This window comes from Drosophila virilis, unplaced genomic scaffold, assembly GCF_030788295.1.
Source record: "Drosophila virilis strain 15010-1051.87 unplaced genomic scaffold, Dvir_AGI_RSII-ME tig00001590, whole genome shotgun sequence".
Lineage (NCBI taxonomy): Eukaryota > Metazoa > Arthropoda > Insecta > Diptera > Drosophilidae > Drosophila > Drosophila virilis.
In genome coordinates, this window is record NW_027212847.1 from 599851 (window position 1) to 620681 (window position 20831).

Genomic DNA, 20831 nt, shown 5'->3' on the forward strand with positions numbered 1-20831 from the left:
TGTACAGGTCATCGCAAAAAACACGAAATGCTCGGGGCGAGTTTACATATTTTTCAAATGTTACATTTTTAAAAAAGGTGTTAAATGCGTTGTCTTATGGGGAAACATACAGGTCGCATTTTACATATTTGGCAAAAATGAGACATTTTCAGAAATGTGTACTAGCCTCTGACCACTGAACACATTTCTTATAGCCTCTGTCCACAGATTGTAGCTCTTGTGATGTAAAACAAATATTTTGCGGAAGGCTAAAGCACTTTTTCAAAAATATTTAAAGTGGCTCATGAATTTTAAACACCGCTTATTTGGCGACTTACATGCTGTACACAATTTTAAATTACCAAACATATTTTACGAAAACTATTAAACAATTCTGTAAATTATCTTTTGCCTCATTTATTTATTATAAACGGCGGGGCAACCATTGTGTAGCAAGAAACACATACATTCACACTTATAATTTTACAATTTATAATTGAAATGATTGAGCAGCTATGTATGAATAAAGAACAACTTAATACATATTTCCAAACCAAAATGTTTTTCCCCATTAACAAGCTGGATTTTAGTTAACGCCCATGCTATGAAAACAAAAATTACATTAAGATTGGGTAAATAACACGTAAAATACATTGCATACCAAAAATGCTCATTGAATTTCGTCGTCGCACAAATCAATTGCTTTTAATTATCTAAGCAGCATTGATCATATTTGGCAGCCTATTGACATGGATGATTTAAGTTAAGTTAGTTTCCTATGTCAATTAAGTTTACGACGTTGCAAATTAAATAGCAATTCCATTTTTATTTAATGAAAACCTACTCTAGCGTTTTACATAGTTGAAAACCGTTTAAAAAGTTTTTTAACCCTAATTTTAACAGATAGGCTTTTTGTAACGATTATTTCCTTCGAATATATATATATATATATATATATATATATATATATATTTATTTACACATATATAAATATATATATATATATATATTTATTTACACATATATAAATATATATATATATATATATATATATTTATTTATACATATATAAATATATATGTATTTATTTATTTATATATATATATATATATATTTTTTATTTTTATAATTACATGCGAGCATTTAACACGATTATTAAAAATTAACGTGCATTTGCTTATATATAGTCGTAAAAATATGGGGAATACAAGAAAGTCTGTATATATGAAATTGGATTTTATTAACCTAAATATACCTAATTATAAATTTATGAATGAATGAAAGTTTAAAAGAAGGGTCCAACATATCGTATGGATTTACAATTCAAAAACCTATAAATAATATTACCCCGTCAACCGGAATAAAAAGTATCTACAATTGATAAAGATACAAATTGTATATGTAGGTGCTTAAAATTCATGATAGTAGAAAATAAGCTAAAACTGCGGGTGTTGTAAAGGAGGCGTTGTTTCAGAAATTGTTTGGGTTGCATGATATCGTCTCAAAAAATTGCTTAATAAATGTTGGTCTAGCTCAAAGGCTGATGAGTACTTTGTAGAATGTGGGTTAAATTGAGCTGTAATGGAAGATGGTGATGGTTTTAGGTCACTGCTGACATCATGTTATTGTGGATGCTGAGCAATTTGCTGTTGTGGCTGTAAATGTGGTGGTAAAACGTTACTAGACTGATTAGCTGGGAGGGCCATACTGCTTATGGTCTGGGAGGGTAGGGGCACGAGTTGTGAAGTCTGGGTGTGATGATAGTTATTCCCGACGGTGCTAACAGATGGCTGTTGTATCATGTGATGTTGGATATTTAATTTGGGCCCGTCTTCCGCTTTTTCTTCCTCTCGACGCTTCAGGCATGCAGCCTTCGGATTTAAATTTCGTTCCCGAACTTGCTGCTCTAATGTCATAATTACCTCCACAGCCATATTAAGGATACCCAGCTTAGTTTGAGGTTTATCAGATTTCAGGTGTGTCATACACATGCGTCCCAGTTCTTTCAAAGCCTCATTAATATCACGTATACGAATGCGTTCTCGAGCATTATTAGCCTGACGACGTTCCTTTTCGCGTATAGCCTTCACAGCTGGCTCGGCGTCATCGTCATCGTCAGCAGAGGAGCAATACCTACGTGGTCTTTTCGAACCTTTTGTAACCTGAGAAAGCTGTTGAAGCTGTGTAGCGTTTGAAGGTTCTAAAGAGCTTGTAGGTTTTGTATCAGAAATTTCTAGGTTAGAAATGCTAGAAGTTGTAGACACACCTGCACCTACACTACTGATTACAATTTGCTCCTTTCGTTTTTTAGTTGGTTTTGTTGTTGCAGATGTTGACGTCGATGCATTTCGTTCTATTTTAATATTTGACAAACCAGTACCTCCGATTGTTTGAATTGCAGTTGCACCAGCGGATGGTGTATTTAATGATAGAACTTCATGCGTAATGGTATTTGATGAGTTAGGTACTAGTGCGGCATTTCCAGTGGAGCTACCACCAACTAGATGGGACGAAGGTGAATTGGCCACAAAGGAAGATAACGTTTCAGTATTGTCCATTGAATTAAGAGATGTATTAACATTTGATAACATTTCTGGTTCGCAGTGGTTTCGTAAAACATTGAGAGCATCGTCTAAGCGTTCTTCCATACGTGCGCCTTGAAAAACAGAAGCCATGGTATGTAAGCTGGTTACAGGCACCATATCGCTTGTATAATTTGCAGCGCCACTGCCATTTATGACAGAATGGCTCCATCCAGCATTCCCAGAAACAGTTCCATCTCCAACTCCAGATTGTGTTAATGGAGGTGGCGAATTGACAGGTGTTGATGGGTTTGAACTAAAGCTGCTACTCTGGTCAGCTGCTGCAGCCGACATGTATATTTGCTGACGCAATGACGCTGCCGAAGAATTACCAGGACCAGATACTTTCACACTTATTCCACCAAATCCATCGGTATTTTGCATTGCAGGACTAAGTTGTTGATTGTGATGGGAATGTGGGTGAGGTAGCGGTGTATGGTTCAGGGAATGATGGGCAATTGGCCCAGCAGAAGACAGGGAGCTATGTTGTGCTTGCACTGCTGTTTGATTGTGTTGTGGTGAATTGTACACTGCTGGGGAGAGCACTGTCGTTGCTCCAATGTTTGGTAAACTACCAGATCCACCCCGAAAAGAGCTCATAGGCGGAAGAGATGTCGATACCGGGCTGTGCACACCAATCTGACCACTTTCAGCAGCCATTTGCATGCCAATATTCGTACTTGTTAAGCCCTCAGTATTATGGACTTGTTGATGATCCATAGTATGTGAAGAAATTGGTGCGTTGCTTTGATAAGATGTTTGGCCCATATAGTTAGAGCTGCTGTGCATTTGTGATTGATACCATCCTGCGCTACTAGTTGCGCCGGAATCAAAATACTGGTCAACCGTTGAAGTATTCGCAAACCTATGATTGCTTCCGTTGGCATCATGTATGGAATTAAAGTCACTTGGGTATATTCCGTTTTCCCCAGCAAGGCCTCCATATGGTGAGTGGTAACCCCCTCCCCTTTCAGTTCCTACTGTTCCCGGGGGTTGTTTATTTGCTATTTTGTTGAAACAGTTTTGAAACACTTCATACAAGTGCATTGGTTCATCATCGCTGGTCGCCATTCTTTCTGATTTATGAATGATAGCTGACCAGCTTATTCTATTCAGAAACCTGTAAGTAGACAATTATTTCGGTTAGCTTTAAAAGCGTTATATGATCAGTGTATGTAACTAAAGAGTTAAAATAGGAGAGATTTAAGACGTTAGATTTAACAATTTATAATAATAAAAAAGTCATATTTATTGCTGCGGGTATATAACTTTAACGCCAAATGTCAACGGGCAATTGCACAATATTTTGAATTCAAACAGCAGTCGATAGCCAACTCTTAGATAAATTATAGACTTTAGAGTCTTAAAACTGAGGAATAATAATAGACACGATAATCTTGATTGACATGATAGTCAAAAAAAAAAAAAATATAATTATCCCGTGAACAATAAAAGTTAGTTCCTAGTCCCTTTAGACCAATAGAACGATTACTTGGTGGTATTCGGATCTCACTAAGCAGAAAATGGAAGTCTGATGGCTTCACAAAAGTGCAAATAAATTTGTGGGATGCATACATTTACGCAATCACAGAATCCTATAACAACATAAAAAACGATACTCCTGGTGTATTTAATGCGAGTGTGTGTAGACTTTCAGAAGCTACTGGATTGGAAAAGGTTTTAGCGAAGGGCACTTTTAAAAATGTTGGGCTACTGTAAAAGACATAGATCCCAGAGAATGGACCATATTTACTTCACATACTCTGAAAAAATCCTGCTGTTGAACCATTTGATCGGTGCTATCCGCTATTACGAACCTATACCAAGGTCTGCCATTATCCTGCGTGCATCCTCCTAAAATTAACTTCAATTAATCTGCAATTGCGATACCTTCCACACTCAAAGAACAGAACCAATATAGCATTCATCCCAGTAAAAGGGAATCATCCTTTGCACCAACCCAAAACGACACTACTCTACATCACACACCTACAAACCTACAACATCGAAGGCTTGGAACTAAGACACCCGCCGGATCTCTGGATACTTAGATCCAGGAATGGGCAATTTTTATAAGGCAACCTGGAATTTGCCGACACTAACGTACTTTGGTATTTTACATTGAGGGTAACTAGCCCGGCTGAAAGATACCCTGCATCTAAGGTATATACTAGCAATCAAAAAAATTGTATAACCACAAGAGGCCCCAGTCGGGAGTCCCCATATAGGGAATACCCTGAATACACCCCAAAGCTAGAAATAAACTAATTTTAACTACCCACCAATTTAAGCTACAATTTTATTGCATATAAAATATTCTATAGCACAATAAGATTTACTGCTGCGAATTTAATCAAGATTGGTAAAGAAACAAAAATTACACGTGATTGAGGCTTCTAGCGCAAATGACAAGAAACATGTATGTACACACTCATTTTAATTCGTTTTGTTCTTGCAGAAAACTAAAATCAATTTTTAATACAAGAAAAATGTATTTTGTGTTCGATCGAAACATTATCAGCTATATGATATAGTATGTCAATGGGATATGAGAAAAAAACCAATTTTTTGCCTCTATACAATTTTGAGCAGAACTGGTTATAAAAAACAAAATGTATTTACACACATATCTTTCTTATCGGCTTCAATAGGACTCTTGAGCAAAGACAATCACTTCAACGGATCATCGAATTTTTATTACCGGGTTGGCATTTAGTTTAGTGCCGTATTTCCCGGCACGGAATTAGTTTCGGAATCAAGAAGTCACAGTGAAACAAAACTGGTAAACACGGTGGTAGGGTCAACGAATTTAGGTATTTTAAATTTAAATTGCCAACATGTCGTTTTTATTTTTGGCAAAAGTAATTGTTTAGTTAGCTGTTAACTCTCATCAATCTGTTCAGAGGTGAGCAAAACAACACTTAGATTAATTTATTTAATTAATACTTTACAGCACTCCTACTAGGCGGGGCATAAAATATGAGCTGTTTAGCTATCGTCGCCTTGTAGAAATCACCACAAAATATTCCACTGGATATATGTAGCTAACTTCTTAAACACCGTTCTGAACAATATATTAATACAGTGCGACAATGCTAATAGCCGCCGCAATGTTGGCACGTACATATAAGTGACGGAACCAAGTTCTACAATGAATAACTATAACCTACCACATGGGATATAATTTTACTACGAAAATGAGCTTACATTTCGGTGGTGATGTTTTTAAAACGATACAGTTTTAAATGATAAGGAAGTTAAAAAAACGACATCAACTCTTCTGAGTCTTCTGATTCGCCTTTTGCCGAACACGTCATTAACGAATCCAAAAACATCTCCATGGAATGCTTCTAAAATATGTTCGGAATAGACCATTTTTTTTTTTCATTTCATTTTTCATTTTCATTGTCATTTTCACCCCATACTGTACACCAAAGGTGTTCATGTCAATTACGACCGTCGCATCATCCACAGTTGGGACTGACCTTACCTAAGCCCTTAAATATGGTACGCCATTGACAAAAAACAAACAACTAAACGGGTAAATTTACTCAAACCTGTACCGCTGAGTAGCCCCACTTAATATTTTAGATTATGCTGTCAAGAAAAACAAAAATTTGGAAGACACAGTATTATTAACGAAGCAAGTAGGAGGTTCTAGTCGGAAGCTCTCGACTAGGGAATATCCTGAACTCTAATTAACAGCCACACCACAAAAAATAAAAAAAAAAAAAACTTTCCCCGTTAGGGCTGGAACTCGCGACAGACCGTACCACTTACTATGCCTATAGCTACACCTATGAGAAAAAACGAACTAAAATATCATTACAGAAAAAGCAATTACCATGGTGTCACAATGCGAGCAGAAATTTTCTACAGTATATCTTATAGTACCATGCAATATTTGTGGCTTAAATTGGTTGGCAATACAAGTTGGGTTATTAACTTGATTTATAGCTCTAGGGTGGTAGCGGGGAGGTGGCGATAGGTATAAAATGAAAGCTTAAGATTCCTCACCACAAGACTAACACGGGCGAAAACATTTGATTACGAATTTCAGTCTTTTTATTATATTATTCGATTGACTTTAAACATGTATTAAATAGATTATTTTTACCACGGTCGGCAGCTGGGTGACAAGTCATATCTAAATTAAGCAAAAAAGAAATGGTATAGGTGACTGTGCGACGCACTCTAGGCATCTGAAGCCAATGACAGTGGTTGACGGTCATATATACTCATAAAGTAGTATTAGGCCTATCTTTCCTCTACCGGTTGATCGAAGAGAACTTCCAGTATATTAAGTAAATTAAAGACCCGTGCTAGCCAGATGTTGCCATCGAGCGATTGGATTGGTTGGAACGATCAGCGAACTCGACTTGTGTAAAATTCCGACATTCCGTTACCCTCCCCGTTTCCAAACAATCGATAAAAATCGCTATCAAATTCCTGTATTTTGAGCAAATCTCTAAGGTTTTAGTAGCTAGAATCCAATTTGTTATGTAGCTTCTGAAATAGAATTTACAGATCAAGAACCCTCAAGCCAACACCTATTAGTTATAAATCAAATAAATAAATTACTTGGAAAAACCCACCAATTAAAGCCACAAGCCCAATGCAATTGTCTCTTTAAAAATATACAAATATTTTGTTGCACGAAAATATCTGCTGCTGAAAATTTCAGTACGATCGTTTAAGAAACACAGAAGCTTTTAAAGAAAACGTGTGGTTATATATATATTGGCAGACTACGTGTTTGCTGAAGCTAGTGCAAATTGCAAGAATTTCTGTAAACATCAGATATAGTATCGTATGCTTTTAATCTGCGTATGCTCTGCTTTTTAATTTGAGTTCTTAGTATGGATGTGGAGTATTCGCAGTTCGCGTCCGAGGGAGAAGTCTTTTTATACCTTGAACCCATTGAAAATGGGTAAGAGAGGTATACTGTGTTTGTGCAAAATGTAAACGTATGTAACAGGCAGTAGGAAGCATCTCCGGCTCCATAAAGTATATTCTTGATCAGCATCAACAGCCAAGTCGATCCGTCCGTCTGTCCGTATGTCTGAACGCAAGGATCTTAGAAACTATAAGAGCTAGAGACTTGAAATCAAGTTTGTTTCCGATAATCGATAACGTACTCTGTTTCTACGCAATCGATAACAATCGATATCGAAATCCAGTTTTTTTAGTGAATTGGGTAAATAATAAGAGCTAGATTCATTTAACTTGATATGCTGCTTCTAGAATATTATATATATATATATATATATGTATCAAGTATCTTTCATTTTATATCTATCGCCACCTAGAGCTATAAATCAAGTAAATAACCCAACTTATATTGCCCACCAAATATTCTATAGTATAATAAGATATACTGTAGAAAATGCCATTAATATTGGTTTAAAAAAAAACCCAAGTTATGCATTACTGCGCAATTGGACATTCGAAGAATGTCTTTATACATGTACACACTCTCATTTATGCGCGTCTGCTTCGAATTCGATTCTTGCGATTCTTTTCTGTGCTGCTATTTAAATCCTTTTTTTTTCTCAATAATACCTAATTATTAGTGTAGCTGTTAGCTAGAGGCATAGAAAGTGTTGTGGTCAGTTGCGTGGTCGAGCCCCGTCGAGGAAACTTTTTTTTGGCTGTTTGGTAGAGACGGCGGCAAATAGTGCGGTTCGTTGCGAGTTCGAGCCCTACCAAGGGAACATTTTTTTTTTTATTACTCTTTATTACTACAGATGAGCGCGTAGCTCGAGCTACATTTGGTGATTGAACAAATTGGTCGGGAGCTCCCGACTAGAACCTCTTACTAGTTTATTATTGGCTTTACCTGTATATTGTATGCCACTGATGTTAAGATGTACCTGGCATTAAGAGATATTACAGAAGATCTATAATCAATTAAATGCCGACATTATTTCCCTTCATTCTTGGCTTCCAGCTAACCTATGAAGTTTTAACTTTTTTCATCTAAGAAAGTCATTACTTTCTATAAAAATTCTTTACAGATGGTTTCTTAAAGTTAAGCAAGTTTTGAGTTTGTTTTTGAATTTCGCGAAATATATTGTATATTACTCACAGAAAATCAGTTAGAGTCTCTAGTCAGGATTTCCCGACTAGGGGATACCGTGATCCCCATTTTGCCAATAGCAAATGCAGCCCGCGCTACAATCTCGTTTGCATAGGCAGTAATAAAAATAATTTTTCAAAATTAAAATAAATAAATAAATAATACAGTTTTCTTTAAGATAGCTTAAACTAAAAGATGCTTTATCTCTATACATAAAACTGCTTGTCCTGGCTGACTGACTGACTGATTGGTGACCAACGCACAGCCGTAAGAGCTAGGAAGCTGTAATTATCACTGTAGTTACCCTATGTGATGAAGGTGCACGTTGATACCGGGGTTCCAGGAAATTCCACCCGCAAGTGTGGAAATATCGAGAAAAACGGTTGTATGAAACTTTTTTGTTTACAATCCGATCAGCCTCAAACTCATTTTCAAAGATCTTTGTTCGAATCGTTTTGAAGGGTGTTTCACACTTTTAGAAAAACTGCTTTCCTCCATGATGAAAATGGGGGTCACGTTTCGTGACGTTGGGTGACGTTTCGCTCTCAAATTCATTTCCAAAGATCTATATGGAAAGTTATTTAATGTTTTTCACATTTTTCGCAGAATGAAAGCATCCTCAGGGAAAAGTGCAATTCTTTGATTTTTTGACGAAGTTTTAAGTTTTCTAAGATTTGTTTAAAACTTATTTTCAGAATTCTACATAGGAACTTAATAAATACGTATTTCAGCGATTTTCGAAATTCAACTCACAAGAATGGGTAATTAGTGAAACATGTTTGTATGAAACTCGTTTTGTTCGAAAGGTGTTTTGTACTTTTCGGAAATTCATCCCTCCTTGGTGGAAACGGAGTTCAAAGATTTTGTGGTTGATGTTTTGCCCTTAAATTAATTTCCAAGGATCTACATAAAAATCATTTGAGATATATTTCAAATTTTTTGCAAAATCTAAATTCCTTCGGTGCGAAGTGCATTATAAAGATTTTTTTTTTTTTGTTTAATTTTAAGTTTTGTCCATTTTGCATCAAACTTATTTTTAAACCTCTATAAAATATAATGAAAACAGTTTTAAAAGTGCAAAAAAATAGCACTATTAGCCCTTTTCTTAGTGAATCCTCGTTATATTGCGGAATCGCTTTTGCAGAATGAACGGGCTATTTGGTTTTGACTAAGATAAAAAAAAAATGCAGACACGCGGACGATAACGATGTATGACCCCTCTTCATGTCAAAGGACTGACTCGTCAAAATACGAAGGATCAAGCCTGCTACCGAGCTTAAAAAGAGCAAAACATAAATGTGACGGCACATGAAGTTTGCTAGGGATCTTGCAAATTGGACATCCCAACAATGGAGGAATATTCTATGGTCAGATGAGTCCAAAGCGATTATGTTTGGTGGAAATGGATCTCGATCATCGTTAGACGTCCAAGAAACACAGAATATAAACCCCAGTACACCCCAAAACCCATTAAGCTTGAAGGATGTTGTGTAGTGATATCGGCTTGCTTTTGATACTACGGAGTAGGTCCAATACATAAGATAAAACCATCATGGATCAGCACGTGTATGTGAATATCATGGTGAAAGTTATGGAACCCTTTGTAGAATACGAAATGCCACTCGTACAGATCTTTCAACAGGAAAATGAGTCCAACGACACCAGTAAGAAACTCTGGGGGAACGTTTTTTAGCTGCCTGCTGTATCGCCTGACCTGACTCCAATTAAAAATCTGTGGTCCGACGTCAAGAAGGCAATTGCTGCTTCCAAACCAACCACTATAGGATCACTTTGGGAAGAAATTAGAGTCCCCGTCCAATCGGGTTATACCCGATAGTATATATATATATTACTCAAGCTACAAATAAAATTTAGTGGCTAGCTCTTAAAACCTAAAATATTTACTAAAAAAAAAAGGCTTTCGATATCGATTCTAATTGAATGCTTGGAAACTCATACTCCGCGGGCACTAAAAGGACCTACGTTCAAGACTAAGTCTCTAGCTCTTATAAGTTCTGAGATCCTTGCTTACATACATACGGATGCACGCGACGGTCATATCTAGATTTCGCTCTGCCTGCTGCATATATTTTCACAAATACATTATATCCATTTTTAATGGATTTAGGGTATAATTGTATATTTGATCGTATCTGGCTCTTGGCTCCTTCCAGCATAAGAAAAACTGAAACGCGGACTGCCAGCCCCCTATTTTACCCTGTTCCGATCCTACGTTTAGGGTCAGCCTTTAAGGGTCAAAGTAAGGACGGAGGAGTCCCTTCCCCACTATATTGAAGCTAGAGTTCCGCAAGGTAGAGTACTAGGGCCGTTCTTACGCTCGCTATTCCCGCCTCTGCACGATAATCAGCGCCACATCCCCAGTTTCTGCCGAATATGCAGCTAAGACTACTTATATCCCCTTAGCAACTGGGCTCGACGCAGAAACTTCATATCAGACCTGGCTAAAATTATTAAAGTATATATCATTAAGTAAAATCAATTCCTAGATCTAAGGCTAAACTGATCAACCCTAAATCAAGAGTGAAACAAAGAAAATTTTTTACGCTGTTAATTTATCTTCAAACTGTTCCATCTATCTGGCGATATCCCATATAAATATTTGCGTCACCTAATCATTTCTACAAAGCAGGACTCTACGCATGATGGCAAGAGCTCCATTTTATGTGCGGAACATCTAATACCACAGAGACATGAAGATTGTCTGGGTCGAATAACTAATCCAAATCCATAGCGCACTATTAATAATTGGCTAGGAGCACACACATAAAAGGCTCGATAAAAACCATTAAAGGGGCGGACTTAGGGGAACCTTTGATCAAATACCAATAGTTTAGTAGTAAATATATGAGATATTTTAATTTCTTGTCTGTAACATAAATCTGATTTCTAAATAGAAAGTTATTGATTGTTCGCCTTCTAGATCGGTCGAGGTTAACATTCTTTGGATACTGTCGAAACATTTTGTTGAATGAAAAACAGCAACAAACTTTAATACACGAACGCCGCCACAAAAATCAGGCAAAAAGTTCACACATAAAAAACAACAACAGCAACGCACGTTGAGAAAACGACAAGAAAAACAATACCTCTAACGCTACACTTTTGAATTCGTAAACATAATTAACTCGCCAACAGTCAACAAATTTAATTATGAGAATAATTTAATAATAATAATACTGATATCATCCCATGAACTTATCGAATTAATAAATAGATATACATTCTTTTAATTTTGCCGTAAAAAAGCATCAGACTTTTTATTTCAGTAGGACGAATAACGAATACCCCTAATAAAATCGTTGCTTTCAGGATACCTTCGGGAAGTCGCTGACCATTCCCAGCTATGAGCAGGGGCATAGCTTGCCGGACAGGCTGAAAAATTTCCCCTCACCGTGTCGGTGATTTTCCATAACTTTTCTCTTTGTCCTATCCACTTAACAATCTTTATCTAACTTACATTGCTTTACTTTAACAATTTTCTTACTTTCTTTTTTCCTATTTATTGTATTTTCTTTATTAATATAGCAAATTAAGATTATTTTTAATTTCACTTGAGATCACTTTTTTCCTACTTACAAACTTCTGCTTAGATGTAGGCTCTAATAGCGTCACTGACTAAATTAGCTGTGAAAAGGGGCACAGCTGGCCGGACTGGCAAATAAAACACCTCCATCGGTCGGTGATGCTATTTAGAAAATTGTATCCTTTAACTAGGCTTTTAGCATATAATTCTATTGTACAATCTTTTGAATAATGAGGAAGACACTCGTTTTGTCGACCATTAATAAATAAATAAATAAAATACAAATAAAAAAAAATAAAATAGCATAAACCCAATTAAAAAATATATATTTTACCACTCATCTTTAATTTCCTAATGGAACAATTATGCATTAGCTTAATGACAGCGACTTCATAAAACAATTAACCTTTTAAACGATAATTGCATGTTACATTTGATCAAAACATAAAACAGGCCCGTACAAATTTAAGAATACCAAAATTTTCCATTTTAAACTAAGTTTTAAATCCATTAGACTAAAAATTAAGTTTAGTAAGTAAGTTGTATGATTTTTTTTTTTTAAGTTAAACTGTGGTAAATTGGCGGAGAACGGTTGTATAAATGATTTAGCTTACCATTATTTTTTCAAACATATTTGTCAGGCACATTAAAACTAAACGAATACGTGTTTTGGCGATTCCATCCGGAACTGTGGAAATGAGTGAAAAACTGTTGCATGCAACTTTTTTTTTTCGTCCCCAAACTCATTTTAAAAATTGTATTTGTTTGAGAGGCTACCGCTCTTGGATGGATAATGCGGGTAACATGAATGTTTATTCGATGGTCAAATATTTTGAAATTAAAGTGGACTTCGAGATAGTACAGGCAGAATTAATTTTTCCTCGGGCGTAAACCGTAAAAGTTGGTAAGCTGAAATTTGCACGGTAGTTACTTTTCATGACGGAGGAAAAATAGTTGTATGAAAATTTGTTGTTTACCATCTGATCGAGTATACCGTTATACTCTCTGAACCAAAAGTTATTTTTCGGATTCACGCATTTCCGTCAGAGTTTAAAATTAATTTAAAAGAAAACATCCACTTAAACATTTTTTTTTTCACTATTTATGTTCATTTTTAAATATCTATGTAAAACAAACCTTTGAACGTGCAGTTCAAGGACGGCAAATGGTTTTGCACTGGGTAGGGCCAATATATACCAGTTAGTACATACGTATTTAATATATATGATCATTATATGTATATATCATAATTAGAAATCTGTGCGAAATTGTAATTGTAATTTTCTTGCAATATTTTATATTATGCCGCTACAAATTGATTTTCTCACAAAACGCGCGTAACCGAAAATGCATGTTTGTTATGCTGCATCGAACTATTTGCAGCTGACTAAATAAAACGGCTCGAAGATCAGACAAAGTTTGACTCTTTTTTATCATAATATTATTGAGCTAGGCTAGGCTGAAAACTATGCTGGCCATTAGAGGAGAGGAAGAGAACCATGCCATGCGCATTGTTGATGTTTTGCACTGCATTATTGTTGTTTGACTGAAATACTAGTATTTGCTTAAATTAAATTATACTAAAGAAGCTGACTGATCTCTATTTATTTTACTATTACAAAGATTTTTGGAGAATTGATTTGAAAAGGTTACACTCATAGTTTTTTAATACAATAAATAAATGGATAACATTCATATCTGTTTGTATATCATGCATTACAATTACTTAATTGACTATATTTACATATGTGCATTTCAACCTCTCAAGTATTTTGAAACTTATTGACTTGCTTACAAAAGTTATATACTTACTGAAACTAAATTTAAGTATTTTAATTGCCGTTGGTTTATTGTCGGTGAGTTACTATTCTTGTTCACTTTCTCTCAACTACCGAACCGTCTGTATTAACCAATTTGTATTTCTTTTGACCACGAACACACAAACTTTATATAGGTTTGTCTGTATATTTTGGTTTAAGCAAAACAAGCACAGCAATAGCCAACGGTTATTTGGCGTAATACTTTTTTAATTTACACATGGTAATACTCTCTTTTTAATAATATTTTCACAGTTTTAACGTTTTTTTTTAATTCACATTTCTAAATTTAATTCTCTCCAGGCTTTGTTCGTGATACCGTCGTGAACGCCATCTTTGTTCTCTTCGTGCGTCATTCTCAGCGTTGTATTTTGTAAGGTTTCGATAGAATATTCAAATCGATTATTAAGAAAGACGCACTCTTAAACACAATAAATAGGAGCGGTGTTCTCTATTCATACATAATGATATCATGTTTTTCTTTATTTATATATATATGTGTGTTATTTATATATTTATATAACTATTTCATTATGAAAAAAAAAAAAATTATACAACCTGGCACTAACAATAATGGAGAGAACCTGCTTCAGTACATATCAAGTTTCAATATAAAGAATGGCAACTGTGTATGTCTAAACGTGTCATATATTATATTTTAAAGTCAAATATATTCAAAAATTTGTTGCGGAACGGTTTTATTTCTTAAGACCTAGATAAGTCATATTCAAAACTGCTTCGGCTGTGACAATGTACATGGAACGTTCTGGGTTAAAATCTATAGATATTACTTTTGCACTAGGTACACGCCCGTGTAAAATTAAGGCAATGTAGAGCTTTAATAATAAGCACAACGGTAAATACACAAATTGAAATATCACTGAGAGTAAGCCGAGGATGTTTTTTGCAGTGCGAGGGAATATAAAACAAGCAGCGATACCGTTTAATGAACCCTAACAAAAACGAAAGCAACCAGCCGCACAGAAAACGAGCGACCCCATCGCCGTACTCTGATTGTCCAGTATATATGTTGCTTGGTTACTGATACAATATAGTTAACAAAGATTTTTCTGATTATTGCTAAAAAACAAATAAACAAGTAAGCGCTATTTTTCAACGCAAAATTCAGAGTCAACGCATTACATACTTTTGTATCTGGCCTTAATAGGACTCTTAAGCAAACAGTGTTTCCTGCCCAACAACAGAATCTGCCAACTGCCGTGGCTTTGGCTTAAGAAACAAAACCAAGCAATGACAGCTATATGTTTGCGCCAAATTATGCCAGGTATATGGAAGACAAGTCGCAAGAGCCTCTGAGCCAGCGCTCACAAGGGTAGCGACCAAATAACTCTCTGGCTCGTCATGAAACGCTCGGCGGCATCAACAGTACAGGTCATCAAAAGAAAATAATCAAGCTTATCAAGGTAGAAACCCTCTTTTTAATAAAAGTCAGAGTAACAGAAATCAGGCCAAAAAAATAACAGCGAATCGAATAGTTTGAAAAAAGTTCAATGCCCAAAGACAACATATCCAGGGCTCAGACCAACTAAAGAGGAAACCCAAGCTCAGAGGAACAGTTTATGCAAAACTACAGCGGTTGATGAAGATTTTTCCGATGCAGACTTATACAATTTTTTAAGCGAGGGGGGGAGTCCCTTTTTTTTATTACCTGGTATCTATCGGCATTGTTTTTGTGAAGAACAACATCTGCCATAGCCTAGGTAGAAAGCGTTAAACGGGTAAAACGTTTACCAACTGTGTAACATTGGCGGTGGCTCTTTGCACTAAGCGTATAGTGTGACCTGTAGACAGAAAGTAGGCAAGACAACAAGTCTGTATTACCTTCTGGTGTAACCTTTCGCTTATTCAACGTTGTCAATATGGACGGTCAAGTGTTCCATAACTGTTTTTTGTTATTAATTTTTTTTATTTTGTAAAACTATGCCACGAAGATGCCTGAATAAGTTAAAGCGAGAGGAAAATCCCACACCATTGATTGCTGCTCATATACATATGTTTATACACATATACGTTTCTTGTGTAACATTTAAATTCAGCGATCCTAATCATCGTACACATTGGGCCTAACGTCTGCTTCGAAGGATATTGCGTGAGTGAGAGTAAGAACCCACAGTAAGTTTAAAGCTACACTTATAAAACAATCAATACCTATCTAAGCCTATCTATTAATTAGAATCATACTCGAGAACAAACAGCGCATTAATGATTGTTGATTTTTGTTTGTCAAGTACACATGTTAGCCGCTAGCCAGTCCGACAAGAAATTGACCGAGGGTTAGCAAGAAGTGCTGACATCCAATCCCTATGCACCCGGATAGCCGCAGCCGTTTATTTTATTTATGTGTTGATAGAAAAACACAAACAAAACTTAGCTGAAAGAACCCATTACATATTTGGCACCCAACACGTGCGACCATAGTGTTCTGTTGGGTATACAGGAATCGGGGCAAAATAAGGATTGTTGCAGGCGAGCGGAGGTCGAAAACTGGCAACGGCGTTGCCCTGGCCAAATAGGTAGGACATCGTCACACGCGACTGGGTATTAGAGGAGACGTTAGACGATATTGGGGCGATAGGGGCCTCCACGCGGATGGGCCGATAGGTAGTGACATCTGAAGCGGAATCTCCAACGCTCGGATCGAGTTCTCCTGGGGAAGTCAAATCGAAAGGTGTGAATTATTCTTCCAGGTGGCTGGCGAAGGTATTAGCTTGCACTTCGTCTGTAAGGCAGTATGTTCCATTGTGGCGAAGAAGGGTAACGGCTCTCCAAGGTTGGCGCATCAGGCTTTTAGTTGCTCGTCAGAGCGAGTATTCTGAGTCATGTGTGTAGTCTATAGGGATAGGAGGTCAATTTCTTGTCGGACTGGTCGGGTTTTTTTTTCCCTTCTGCACTTTCCATTAATAAATAGTTCTATAAATCAATGAGTTTAAAAGAAAATAAACAAAACACATTTAAGTAAGTCCGTCAAAAAACTAGCTCCTAATATGTGTACAATTAATGTGTTCTGACCAAACATCGAAATTCAAACTTTTTAATTTAATTTTAATTTGGTAGTCTCGCCTTCTCTCTACACTCCCTTCCATGAGAGGCAACACAAATTAGGATGTGATGCTTGTCCCTATTACAGCTTTTTAAGCCATCACTATAAATTTCTAGCGGGTAACATGTGTACTTGACAAACAAAAATCAAATAACAAGGGTATCCTATGAGATCTGTTTGTTCTCGAGTATGATTCTAATTAATAGATAGGCTTAGATAGGTATTGATTGATTTATAAGTGTAGCTTTAAACTTACTGTGGGTTCTTACTCTCACTCACGCAATATCCTTCGAAGCAGACGTTAGGCCCAATGTGTACGATGATTAGCATCGCTGAATTTAAATGTTACACAAGAAACGTATATGAGTATAAACATATGTATATGAGCAGCAATCAATGGTGTGGGATTTTCCTCTCGCTTTAACTTATTCAGGCATCTTCGTGGCATAGTTTTACAAAATAAAAAAAATTAATAACAAAAAACAGTTATGGAACACTTGACCGTCCATATTGACAACGTGAATAAGCGAAAGGTTACACCAGAAGGTAATACAGACTTGTTGTCTTGCATAGTTTCTGTCTACAGGTCACACTATACGCCTAGTACAAAGAGCCACCGGTAATGTTACACAAGGGCTACGGACCGATCCGGAGATACGGGATTGTCTGATGCTCCCACCAGTGTCAAGATAAGCCCAGAAGCCGGATATGTTCTGCGACGACGCCAAGTTATTAAAATGCTGCGAAGTCTGCCAGAAATTCAAGAGCAAACAATTCAAGCGGGCCGGTCCTATGTTAAAGAGGCAGGTAGCAGAGGCGAAGGCAGTTCTCTGCGCAGACCTCTGCGGGCCTCTTCCGCGGTCGAAACATGGCAACACGCTGTTGCTAGTGTTCCCTGATGCTTTCTTAAAATGAGAATCTCACTTAGAAGAACAATATGACCGTAAGACAATGATAGCACAGCTTATCGAGCAACACTGAGTTTATGAGACGATCTATTGCCTGTAATTTCGGTAGCGCTTAAAACAAATGTGGTGGGCTCTGCAAATAATGCGTTCGACCCCAGGAAAAGGACGGATAGGCAAAAGAAAATCTTTAATATCGTCTACAGAAATCTACAGCGTGCTTCAAAGCCACAAAGCAGGGACTACAACTTGAGCCGAGATGGCCCTTATCGGGTTATCAAGTTGTTGTCTCCCAACATTGTGCGCGTTGCGAAGCCAGGCGAACGAAAAATTAGGGTTGCCAATATTTCGCAGCTCAAACCTTTCTTCCAGGAGATTAACGGCAACGGAGAGGAACAGGACCCGATTGATGTCAAAGAAGACCGAGCGAAGAAGGCCAGTCGGTATCCGCAACGCAATCCCGTTGAAGAATAAGGAACTATTAATAGAAACCCGTCTTTGACTACATAGGCAGCCAATTCAAAGTTCATAATCATAATTATTTTGTATAACCATTATTAATTATACTGTATTTGCGATAAGGAAAGGAGCAGTATAATTAAAATTAATGAAGATCTTTTTATTCAGCAAAGAGAGGAGTTTTAACCTCAGGGATGCTATGTTTTTGTACGAGGCTTAGTCCCGTCGGTGTGAGAAGAATTCCGTCATTTAGTGCCTCTATGTCTAGACAACCTTAGGGTGTGTCTAGACAATCTTAGGGTTACAATAACAGGATAGCTCGGCTGCTTTGGATGGGCGTCACATTTTTACTATTTATAGGGTAGCGACGCTGTCGTCTGTGACTGAGACTCGAAAGTAATCTTGAGTGGCTCATGAATGAACACGATGTCATACCCGTTTGAAACATTTTTCTCTATGACCTTCTTAGTTCCAATAGCTTATTACCCTTATTTTTAGCTATGGGGAGGACGTAACGGTTGGCGATAGCCATAAAATTAAACACATTTTCTGATAATGTATACTATACATGAAGCTACTTGTAAAATTTGGTTATGTTGACTCTTAAAACCTACGTGAGTTGCTCAAAATGAGGATTTCGATATAGATTTTTATCGACTGCTTTGAAACGGTGCAAGCTTTGATTATAATCTCTAATACCATTTTATATGAGCTTTTTTGAAATTTTAAGTCTCTTGTTTTTTTAGGTTTTTAGATCGAAACGTTTATACATACGGACGGACAACAACTGTGTTGGGTCGGAAATGTTTCCTTCTGCCTGTACCGTACATTTATACAAAAACATTTCACTCCCTCTTAACTATTGGGTAACGGAGTGGAAAATATGAGGAAAGGAAGATCTAGCAATTAAAAAATTTGGCCTGTATGTTTTCCCATAAAAAACCACAGTTTTTACATATGCAAAAATATGACATTAGTACAATATGTTGGTATACGTCCTGAAAAATTCGTGTTGTTTGCGACGATTTATCGAATTTCATATCGATGTTATGAAAAATATATAAGAATCATTACCATAAACAGCTAATATAGCAACGAAGGCAAGCGGTAACTTGAAATTATAATTTTTCGAGGCCGTTGTATTGACCAATAAAAGGTGTTACGGAACTGATTTTTGCCATTGGGCGCACCGGCTAGCTCATCAGATCTCTAGGGGTAGTTTCTTCCCCAGCCCGGAGTCCGGTCAATCGATATCAACGAGCTTCTTTCGTCCGTAGCAAAAAGAAAAAATCAAACAACATCAAACTAACTAAAACAAGTTGGATCAGCATCGCCTTCATCGACGTCGTGACACTATTCTTAACATCCAATATTGTCTTTTTGACTAATTGACGCCCAACAATAAACAGTGCTACAAACAGTGAGCAGGAAGGACTCCTTGGTATCTAATAGTTAGTAGATAAATACGTTTAAAAAAATGTGAAAGAAAAACGAGAAAAAAAGGTTAAGTTCGGTACACCGAATATTTAATAACCTTGCAGACGGTTTCTTACTACTCATAGTGCTTTGCCCGTACCTAAGAATTACAGGGTAAATAGTTAATGCTGAGTATAGTTAATATATCTTGAAAAACAAAGAAGTTTTCTATGCAACGCTTTAGTTTTCTACCGCTCGTTCCTATGGCAGCTAAATTATATAGTGGTCCGATCTTAATAGAATTTGCATGAATATAGGGAGCATAGTAAAACTAATAAATGCCGAGTTTGGTCAAGATATATTGAAAAACAAAAGTGTTTCCATACAACAACTTAATTTTCTTCCGATCGTTCCTATTGCAGCTATATGATATAGTGGTCCGATATTAATAGGATGTTTCATATATATAGGATCATAGTAAAACAAAGAAATGCCGACTTAAGCCAATATGTCATGAAAAAAAGTATTCCATAAAACTACATTTTCCACCGATAGTTCCTATGGCTATATATATCTATGGACTACTATATCAGTCTGATCTTAATAGAATTTTGCAATGTATGGGGAGCATAGTGAAACTAATAAGCGCCGAGTTTGGTCAAGATATCTAAATAAAAAAAAATGTTTGGCATAGAAGCACCTACTTTTCGACCGATCGTTCCAGCTGGCTCTTCTGACTCTGTACTGCGTGTAACAGAAAGCGGCATTTCTGCAAAGTTTCATAAAGAGAGCTTTAAAACTGATACTGTTGATACTATATATACATTATGGGGTCGGAGATTTTCATTTTATGCGTTACACATTTCACAAAAAATTTAAATACCGTTTGTAAGGGTATAAAAAGAAAATTAAAGTTTATTTAATTTAGTTTAAATTCTTATATCAATATTCCTCTTTTTATTATAAGTGAGCAAGAGGTTATTTCGTGC

General features: G+C 36.5%; 1 protein-coding gene across 1 annotated transcript; it reads right to left on the bottom strand.

Annotated features, from left to right (window-relative positions):
• Window positions 1-1200: 1200 nt before the first annotated feature.
• On the bottom strand, window positions 1201-14347 carry da (transcription factor daughterless). Its single transcript, XM_002060068.4, has 2 exons — window positions 13997-14347; window positions 1201-3681 (listed from the first exon to the last, which is right to left on the bottom strand). Exon 2 carries the CDS (start codon window positions 3630-3632, stop codon window positions 1602-1604), a length of 2031 nt encoding a protein of 676 aa, XP_002060104.1. The 5' UTR covers window positions 3633-3681; window positions 13997-14347; the 3' UTR covers window positions 1201-1601.
• Between the last annotated feature and the right edge of the window lie 6484 nt (window positions 14348-20831).

Bases quoted from the DNA above. Each gene is read 5' to 3' on its own strand.
- da (XM_002060068.4), bottom strand. From the start codon at position 3,632: ATGGCGACCAGCGATGATGAACCAATGCACTTGTATGAAGTGTTTCAA.